The 10655-nt window shown below is 42.3% G+C and overlaps 2 protein-coding genes across 2 annotated transcripts; both read left to right on the plus strand.

The window, feature by feature from the left end:
* The first annotated feature begins 404 nt into the window (after window positions 1–404).
* Window positions 405–2692, plus strand: LOC140790248 (large ribosomal subunit protein uL13w). Its single transcript, XM_073140237.1, has 4 exons — window positions 405–832; window positions 923–1039; window positions 1145–1232; window positions 2373–2692. Exons 1-4 carry the CDS (start codon window positions 561–563, stop codon window positions 2514–2516), a joined length of 621 nt encoding a protein of 206 aa, XP_072996338.1. The 5' UTR covers window positions 405–560; the 3' UTR covers window positions 2517–2692.
* A 137-nt stretch (window positions 2693–2829) lies between these two features.
* On the plus strand, window positions 2830–5072 carry LOC140790247 (uncharacterized). Its single transcript, XM_073140236.1, has one exon. It carries the CDS (start codon window positions 2996–2998, stop codon window positions 4964–4966), a length of 1971 nt encoding a protein of 656 aa, XP_072996337.1. The 5' UTR covers window positions 2830–2995; the 3' UTR covers window positions 4967–5072.
* Window positions 5073–10655: the final 5583 nt, after the last annotated feature.

Here is a 10655-nt window from a genome sequence, read left to right on the forward strand (position 1 = left end):
TTAATCATCAACTTTTCACATCCTTTTTTTTTCCTCCATTTCAGTTGATATTCTCTCTTCTTTCAGCATTACATCAATAGACCTCTCAATCTCTCATGAAGGCAGGCTTGAAGAAAACCATGTATAGAAAACATTAGGATGATTCTGTTGAAAAAATGGGGATTTTTCTAAGAATTCCTATAATCCTCCAAAATTTGGAATACACCATTATTTGTACATATTGAAATTGATCTTTTTTTAAATAAAAAAAACTTAATAAGGGCTTTATGTTTATCTGAGTAAGATATGCTTAAAAAAAAAACTTAATAAGGGCTTTATGTTTATCTGAGTAAGATATGCTTACTTATCCATAATAATATTAAGTGGCATAAGATGACAAGAATACCCTTCGGCCTGCCGATCAGTTCTATTTAAGCTCTAATCTGCTCCGCGGTGCATCGTACCGCTACGCTCTCTTCTTTATCGCAAAAACCCTAGCCGTCATCTCCAACTACGCCGTCGAGAGAGAGAGAGAGAGAGAGAGAGAGAGAGAGAGAGAGAGAGAGTTAGATCAAGTAGAAATGGTGTCGGGCTCCGGGGTGTGCACTCGGCGCGTGGTGGTGGACGCCCGCCACCACATGCTCGGCCGTCTGGCTTCGATCGTGGCGAAGGAGCTCCTCAACGGGCAGCGTGTGGTGGTGGTCCGGTGCGAGGAGATCTGCCTCTCCGGCGGGCTCGTCCGGCAGAAGATGAAGTACCTCCGCTTCCTCCGCAAGCGCATGAACACGAAGCCCTCCCACGGCCCCATCCACTTCCGCGCCCCCGCCAAGATCCTCTGGCGCACCATCCGGGGGTAACAGCTTCTTCCTTTATCTCTCCCCCTCTTCTTCTTGATTTGGCTTGGTTTGATGTATCGATGCGTTTCTGCCTCGTGGTCTGTTAGTATGATACCGCACAAGACGAAGCGGGGAGCGGCGGCGCTGGCGAGGCTCAAGGCGTATGAGGGCGTGCCTCCGCCGTACGATAAGATGAAGCGGATGGTCATTCCCGACGCACTCAAGTGAGCTCAAATTCGTGTTTTCTTTCTTTATTTTATTTTATTATTTTGTTATATTTTAGAAAGAGAAGTTGATGATTTGGTGATGTTCTTCTCTGTTCGAGCTAGGGTGTTGAGACTGCAGCCGGGGCACAAGTACTGCTTGCTTGGGCGGCTCTCGACGGAGGTCGGATGGAGTCACTATGATACCATCAAGGTCAGATTAATCTCATTGTTTTATTCATGCATTGCCTTCAGTGTTCTTGTTTATTCTTTGCATCGATATTTGATATGCCATATGATATATAAGATCCAAGACTGACTGTGAGTTGCTGCCCTTGGATGAATTTGAATATGAGATATTTAATCCTATATAGGAGTTATTTTGGAGCACTTTAATAGCTCGGAGATTAGTTAGTCGTTCTTATTCTTGGTGAACGTCTTAGTAGATTTTGAATCTTTGTGGTTCTCATAGAACATAACTAGTCGGGTTATGGTGAAACAAAAATTGGGGTATATTAGATGTTGAATAAGTTGATCTATTTGGGAGATCTTGGAAATGCTGATAAGGGAATATCCTCTCATCAGAGGTTAACCTTTTTAGTGATGTTAAACAGGCGAATGCACTTTCAAAAATTGACGTTGCAATGCTTGACAGTAGGAGATGTCACTTAATGCCATGCGATGCTGTAGATTGGCTTTATATATGAACTTTTGTAAGAACCTGATATTGCTGATTTGGCGATGAAGTTTTGGTCAACTCATTTCAGTTAGCTGATAATTTGTTATCAACTCATGCAGTTCAGGGGTTTTGTATGACATTTGTTAGCAGCACCTGATATAGTTGTTGAGACAAGAAGAATAAAAATTAAAGCCTTGCGGTCGATTAATTAGGGTCACTTAAGTGAACATGTTTTCTTCATCCAACATTTGAGTCCATTGATCAATGTAGAAAATTTTCCTTTTCAGTCCTAATCATGTATAATCTAAATGCTCCTTAGTCATACTATGGTCCTTGCTCCATAACTATAAGATATATATTAGTAAAGTTAGCTTAGTTCAAAGTGTATATCTAGTACACTAACCGCGGCGGATGTAGAAATGCTCTTATATGTTGATTTGTGTTACTTATGCCATTCTATCCTCTATGAAAAATGCTCTTATATAGAAAAGAGAATACTTATCTCATCCTTCTATCCGCTGGTATGGAGGTTCCTCCTGTGTCTTGGACAAAAGGAGAAGTTGCTTTGCTTATGTCCTGTTGCGGACCAGATCCCCTTTGTTCATAGATGGCCTACTTCTCTATAACGATCTTTTGCTGTACAAAAAGTTCACACTTTGAATTATATGTATGCAGGAGTTGGAGAACAAGAGGAAAGAGAAGGCTCAGGTATCTTACGAAAGGAGAAAGCAACTCACCAAACTAAGGTTGAAGGCAGAAAAGACAGTTGAAGAGAAGCTTGGTACCCAGCTAGATATCCTTGCTCCCATCAAGTACTGATACCATTTAGCATGATCTTTTTTGTTTCTTTTCCCTGAACTTTGGTCGAACTTTTGTGTCCCCCCCTCCCCCCTTGAGGAGGTTGTTGCCAGTTGATGGTTTATTTATGTTTTGTTATGTTGGAGTTGGATAACATTTTGTTGGAAGCTTTTCGATTATAATTGCTTGAGATTAAAGTTTTTGCGATGGCTATCAGCTGTATGCAAGAGCGAGGTTAATTACTGCAGGAATTATGCAAGAGATAAGCCTTTATGATTGCTGAATTACGTTTATCAATTTAAAATAAGAAAATCCACACGAAATACAACGTTGCTAATTCATTTTCCCATTAAGCTAAGCCTACGATGCCGAATATTTTTGGATTTAATTTTTATTTGGGCGTTATCTGATGTCTTAAATATTCAATTGGAGGTCGTTTATATTGTTGTTTATATACTCGTCCCTCCCATTCCGGCTTGAACAAACAATTAAATCCAGAAATGCTGCTGGATAAGGCAACAGCAGCAGCAGCAGCAGCAGCTATTCCTCTTCCACTCCCTCCTCCTCGCAACCACTCCTCGTCTTCTTCTTCAAGAAGCCGTAGAGATGTATGGCGCCGCCGCCCCGGCCGCTCCTCCGACCACCGCCAGACCAACCACTACCTCGACCGCAGCGTCGACATGTCGGATCTCCTCTCGCGCATCTCCCTGACCACTAACTCCTCGGAGCTCCATGCGGTCCTCTCCCCCTTCGTTGGCTCTGGCCGCCGGCCCCTCCTCTCCCTCCGCTTCATGTGCTCCCTCCTCTCCCGCCTCCCATCCGGCGACCACCGCCGCTCCCTCGCCCTCCTCGACTGGCTCGTCTCCGGCCCTGCCTCCTACCCCTCCTCCCTCCTCCCATTCAACCTTGCCCTCCGCAACCTCCTCCGCTCCCGCCAGTTCCATCTCGCCGCTGGCCTCTTCCTCGAGATGCGCGCCCCTCCCCACTCCCTCTCCCCCGACGCCTTCTCCTACTCCACCCTCCTCTCCGCCCTCTCCTCCGCCGGCCTCCTCGACCAAGCCCTCTCCTTCCTTCCCATCATGTCGGCCGACCGCGTCGTCCCCGACCTCGTCCTCTACTCCACCCTCATCCACCTCGCCCTCCGTCTCAACGACCCCTCCAAAGCCGTCGCCCTCTTCTCCCGCCTCCGCGCCGCTGGCATCACCCCCGATCTCAAAGCCTTCAACGCCGCCCTTGCTGCCCTCTCCGCCGCCGGCCTACTCGACCAAGCCCGTAACCTCCTCCTCTCCGACATGCCCACCGCCGGCGTGGCCCCTGACGCCATCTCCTACTCCACCCTGCTCTCTGCGCTCGTCAAACGCCGCCGGTACCTCGCGGCCCTCTCCCTCTTCTCTCACATGCGCAACGAGGCCCATATCACCCCTGATCTCACCGTCTGCAACATCGTGATTCACGTCTACGGCCAGCTTGGGCTCGCCCGCGAGGCCGATCGGCTTTTCTGGAGCATGCGGCGGCTCGGCGTCGAGCCCGGAGTCGTTACCTACAACACGATGCTCCGCGTCTACGGGGATGCTGAACTGTTCGGCGAGGCCGTCCACCTCTTCCGCCTCATGCAGCGTAAGGGCGTGCCACAGAACGTCGTCACCTACAACACCATGATTGCCATGTATGGCAAATCGCTCGAGCACGAAAAAGCTGGCAACTTGGTGCAGGAGATGCAGAAGAGAGGAGTCCAACCCAATGCAATTACCTACTCCACCATCATCTCTATCTGGGGGAAAGCCGGGAAATTGGACCGTGCCGCTAAGCTGTTCCAGAAATTGAGAGAGGCTGGGGCCGAGATCGATCCGGTGCTATATCAGACCATGATTGTGGTGTATGAGCGGGCAGGGCTCGTTGCTCATGCCAAACGGTTGCTCCATGAGCTCAAACACCCTGACAACATACCAAAGGACACGGCTATCAAGATTCTTGCCAATGCTGACAGGGTTGAGGAGGCAGCGTGGGTCTTCAGGCAGGCAGCTGATGCAGGGGAGGTGAAGGATGTGTCGGTATTTAAGTCAATGGTGGATCTGTTCTCAAGGAACCGGAGGCACAAGAACGTAGTCGAAGTGTTTGACAGTATGAGGAAGGCTGGTTACTTCCCGGATTCTGAGATGATTGCCAATGTGCTGAATGCCTATGGTAAGCTTCAGGAATTTGACATGGCAGCAACATTATATCAAGAGATGCAGGAAGAAGGGTGCATCTTCTCTGACAGAGTGCACTACCAGATGCTGAGTCTCTTGGGGGCACGGAGAGATTTCAAGGGAGTGGAATCGCTTCTTGAGAAACTCAGAAATGATCCAGATATTGACAAGAAAGAGCTTCATCTTGTGGCGGCTGGCATTTATGAGAGAGCAAACAAGCTTGACGAAGCATCTCAAATTATTGGCCAGATAAGAAATTCAGAAGCCTTTGTTATTCGGTAGATGTCAGAACTGTAATTCTTGACTATCCTTATGATTGACCCAAAAAAAATGTTTGTAGATAATGCAAATTTAACTTCATCTTCAAGACAATTGGATCACATTTTCATGAGTTATCAAATTTATATAAGATTATACTGAATAAGTGAATATATTATGGGTCTCCTAAGCTAAGAACCCCATGCAGATCATACTTGCTCATATAAGGTGTGTAACTGTAGCTTATGTTTACAGCAAGGGTTATCTTACTTTCTCTTGCATGGTTATAGCGGAGTTCTATAACTAATTAACATCAATGAACTAGTTCTTTGTCATAAAAAGCATCGATTTATTCTTTCTGTTATACTAGTTTCTGACCTTTTTTTTAATAAATAGAAAGAGGGTGACCAAATATCACCTTTTGTTCAAGGAAAGGGGGAAAAAGAAACAGAACGACTTGTAATTAACTGCTGGAATTTGGGGATTACTGCATAGGTTGCCACATTAGACTGCTTGTGGGATTAATCTTATTATCCACTTGTTTGTTGATAATCATTTTTTTCAGACAAGAACTCATCAAGATCTGAACATCTTAATATTTGGCGCTTCCTCAGCAAAAATTTCATCTGGTAATTCCCAACTCAAGGAAAGAAGTTTAGTCAGTTTCTTATTGTCCATGTTGCTTTTTTTTTTTTTCCTTTTTTCGGTTCTGGTGTTAGTAGCTCATAACATGATCGAGTGAATTAGATCAGGAAATCAATTTTCTTCTTTATGGGGTTATATAGTAATATCTGGTACCTGAAAAACCATCTCTAATATTGGTTTCTTATGGAAACCTTTTAATGAATGATAAAGCTTAACGATTAGCCCATGGAACTCTAGATCAAGGTAAAATTCCCTTTGGAAAATCTTTATGCCTGCTAATCTGAATACATTTTCCTGCTTCCTCACATCTGTACAATAATTAAGCTTCGCTGCTAGCTCATATATTGTCACTCTGTACTCAATAGTTAAGTTTACATTTGCTTGGGAGAATTTATAGGAATTATTATATGAGAAGCCAACATATAAGCTTGTCAAGTTGAAGGATGGCAGCTCAGCTATGCTTACCGGTAAGTGAGGTTTCCTGGTTTTCCTGTTTCTTGAGTTGTTCATGGATTTATGTTCTTGGTTCTGTTCAGTTTATTATGGTGTTATTGCACACTCATGCTGCTAGATAAGATACTGCTCTTCACTAATTTGCTTGAAAGTTATCTGTTGGGCTAGATAAAAGTATGAAGTGGCCGATTAGTATTGTGTTTACTAACTCCAAGCTTCGTATCCTTTCTCCAGAACCAGTCTTAATAGAGCACAATCCCCTTAGAATCCTCATAGGCAAATAAATCGCAAGCTTCTGATACCTAATTCCCTGATTTTCTTGTTTATTTACTCCAAATGAAAGAAGACTGATTGCAGGTGAAGCTCTGAAGTATCAATGGCTTCATTTTGCATAGTAAAATCAAGAAAAGCTCGCCGTACCATTTTACTGTTTTGGAAGGCAAGTTTCATATCCGCGAGCCATTTCGACAATGTTAGGGCTTTGCCAATTCAGAAGCATTCTGTTGGCCATGGCCAATTCATTGCTCTATCACTGTTTCACCCATTTTCAGCATCCAGAGCTTGCCGTGTATAGTGGTACCCTTCATTCTCGTGGTTTTCCTTTGCAACAACAATGGCTTGGCAATAGAATATTTTCTGAATTCTTTCGAGAATATCTATGGGATAGTGAATTAATAATTCATGCATGTACTTTTCTTTAAGCCAAGGCTGCACTGATGTCAAGAATGGTAGATGTATTATCCTCTACTGTAGTGTTATTTGAGGTCCATTTACATGAGAACAAGTGTATCCAGGTTAAGGAACTCATTTACATATTCTCAGACAACCATTCTTACATATATATATATATATATTCTTTCTTAACTGTTAGAGAGCTTTGTTAGTGGCTAATAAACTTTTTGAGATGCTGGTAGTTTATACATCCTTAAGGTAGCTTTCCATGAAAAGCAGAGGCTTATCATCTTGGGTTGTTAAACAGAGCTGCAGTTCCACCTGAAAGGCAGAAATATGACGATGACTGTTACCAAAAAAAAAAAAAACTTTCTACCTGTGCTCTGTAAGGACCTTTCTTTCATACCAGAAAGAGTCCTCATTTTTTTTTTCTGGTGATCTTTGGATTCTACTAGCTAGCTGTTGTTGAGTGTTTCATGGTTTGTACTCTTTAATAAACAAAGCAGGGAGCAGCATGTGAGTTTCTACTTTCCCCTGATAATGACTGATCTTTGAGAACTTAACAACCACTTGAAACTGAAATAGACATCACACCACTGCAAAGTGCATTCTAATGCATATATATCTCGTGTGTGTGTGTGCTATGTACGCAATCTTATCCTCATTGGCGAAGATATTATTTCTAATATTTGACTGTTTGCAAAAAGAAAACTAAATAAATCTCTTATCGACCAATGAGTCGATGGATTTATCCATAATGTGAGCCCTAACCGTGCATCACACTAAGTGACACCAACCTAATAATAGATCCATATCTCATTGGAAGATACCAGATCCAACAGTACAACCCCCACCAACACCTACAAAAACCCCAACTTGTGCAATGTCTGGGTTTATTGGGCAACCAAATGCTGCCACTCAAGCTGGTGAATTGCAACTTTCCTCCCAACCCAACAGCCATGGAAGCATGTCTGCCATGAAATCACAAGCAATAATCCCCCTTCCCACCACTACCACATCCACATAAAGGAGAGGAAAAGTGTTAGGCTACAACTGGCCAGGTATATATATGTATATATATATATAGAGAGAGAGAGAGAGAGAGAGAGAGAGAGAGAGAGAGCCATGACAGCACTCTTCAATCACTGTCCCAGGATTGGCACCACATATACAACTAAGAGCTGCCAGAATTTTGGGAAAAGAAAACTGGCCATGTATCTGCTGTGGTTTAATTGCATTGGTAGTAGCTTAACTGGAGTGGAAATAGACCCACAAAAAGGGAACTCAGCTCAAAGCATGCAGAGGAGAAAAGTCTTCTAATAGAGGCCCAGGTTTTTGAGGACCCCACCCAAAAAGAATGCCGAAAGGGATGTTGACTCTTGGAGCCCCTTTGGAAAGGTTGAGAAAAAGAGAGAGCATAAGATATATATATATATATATTTATTTATTTATAAATAAAAAAAAACAAAGGAGATGGGTAGATTTGTATATACCACCCTACAGTTTGGCAAAATTTTCTTTACATCAACAAAACTATATCTCCTTTGACATTTGATGAATTTTCCACCTGTAAATTTTCCTACAAAAGGTTAGGTACCCAACTTTACAAAGAAAAGGTTCCAAGGCTTATTCATATGCCCATCGGAGTGGCATGTTGAATACTTCCACACCATTCTCTCTCTCTCTCTCTCACTTTCTCTCTCCTTCTCTACAGTAGTGGAGGTACTATCAATCACAAGTGCAACTCTCACCACTTTTGGAGAGTGGGGGTGGAGACTGAAGAGTGGTCCACCCAATAAGCACAAAATTTCTCTCTCCTTCTCCTCTCTCTCTCTCTCTCTCTCTCTCTCTCTCTCTCTCTCTCTCTCTCTCTCTCTCTCTGTATGTCAAGTTCTTTCACATCTAGTCTACTCTTCCAATGGGGGGCATATTCACCACCATGGACAAGGCCATCCATTGCATTATTACTCCTCCATTACTCAAATGGGTTAAGGTATATGCTTGTGGCCTACAATGATTCCACTGGGTATATGCATGCAATTATAGATAGATATAATACATATGTGTTCTTTATACACACATATATTCATATAACTCTATTGGATATGCTTGTATGAAAATTCTCTTGAGTATCTGCAGAATAATTTATGATCATCTTGTCTCAGGCAGAGAAATTAAGTATGTTAAGAAGAAAGTTCTCAATAGAAAAGTAGGTAGCAATCATTCATTCATAAAAGTATAGTTTAATTTTTATTTCTTACTCTCTTCATTCAACCACGAGCTCTTTCCAAACTTAACTATTTACAAAGTGTATATATATATATATATTTATATACGTCCTACATTGCAAGAAAGCAATTGATGTTTGGGTCCATTGAAATGTTTAAAGTTTTAAACCCCAGAATGATGGGCTTCCACTCATTTCACACACCGGAAGAGTTGGCAGACCAAATTTAGATTCTACCCAGTCTTAGAAGAGAAGAAAGAATAAAGGTGGATAGTAGTAGAAACCACCCTGTACCAGATAATTCTTGGCAATGACCTTGAAACAGGAGAAAGCACAAAACATAGTGCAATTATCACACCAATATCTAAAAGATTCTTATCATTCCAAAAGAAAGAAAGAAAGAAAGAGAGAGAGGGAAAAAATGAGCATAGTATTTGACAGTTGACACCCACAAAATGGAATCGAACAAAGACTTATCATTTCAGCATAAATCCTGGCTAATTCCTATTGGAAGTGGAAACAAGTTGTTAGCATAGTGAAAAAAACTTTTTGTGAGGATCTAAACCTTCTTTCCTTTATAGATACAGATGCTTAAAGGAGATCGACAGCATATCTATGTCATTGTACAAGTTAAAAGGCCTGCTTTAATTGCCCATTAATTGAAGAATATGGACAAAATGGAAAGGAGCCCCCCTCCCCTTAGCTAGGGTAGAGTTTGACATGATGCAATCAATAGAATAGTCTTCACAAAGGTAAACAAGTTGGGCTTTAAAGGGGGGTCAAAAGTCTCGGACTAAGAACTCATTTACAAACGAAAGTAATTAGTCTGTGGGACTCCACTGCTCCACCATCCTTGACGTCACGGCGGCAGGTGGTGGATCCGATTCTGATCAATCCTACTCGAGAAAAAAAAAAAAAACACCGAGAATTAATTATGACCTCTCCTAAGTCGATCGATCTTAAATGCAAAGATTTTGCCATTTTTGTCGTGACAACAACAATTACGATCCAAAATTAATAACCTTTCGGATTCGCAGGAGTAGGAGCAAAGGCAGGAGCAGGAGCAGGAGCAGGAGCAGCAACTCGGGTCGATGACCCCTGGGTGGGCTCAAAAGAGCAGGCGTAAGGGCAGACCAGGACAAGAAGTGGGTGTCAAGGTCTAAGAGAGAGAGAAAAAGGGAGAGAGAACTACATTTGCAAGAAAAGGCACCACAATTATTCCACAAGAAAGCAATATTCCAAAGTATTAGATCCCTCCACTCCCATCCTTGTATTAGATCCCCCCTTGCATAAGAGAGAGAGAGAGAGAGAGAGAGACTTATAACTAAGAGTTGAGATATAAAGAGAGAGATTGATGGGCATGTGTACCTTTCAAAGTTGTCTTTCATATCCACCATTCGAATTCCAAAAAGATCCCACTGCCCTCCGAAGTCTTCCATTTAGGGCAATTTTGCATATAAGCAATTCAAATCTCACATCCTTTTAGTTGTTATTACTGTTGTTCTTCTTCGCATATTAAAATTAATATTTAGTAAATTGTTCATCAGGTTGTTCATTATATGCTACTCTACTCCAAATCAGTAGTAAAATTTATATCAATTTCTTATTCAAACCTTATAATTCACTCTTTTGATACTATTCTTATTCTCAAAGCAAAAGATCTCCACATATCTTTCTCTCAGACCCCACATAAGCAGAAGTCTCTGTCTATTCTGA

Source organism: Typha latifolia, chromosome 6 (genome assembly GCF_019914945.1).
Source record: "Typha latifolia isolate L0001 chromosome 6, TyphaL0001v2, whole genome shotgun sequence".
In the NCBI taxonomy this organism is placed as follows: domain Eukaryota; kingdom Viridiplantae; phylum Streptophyta; class Magnoliopsida; order Poales; family Typhaceae; genus Typha; species Typha latifolia.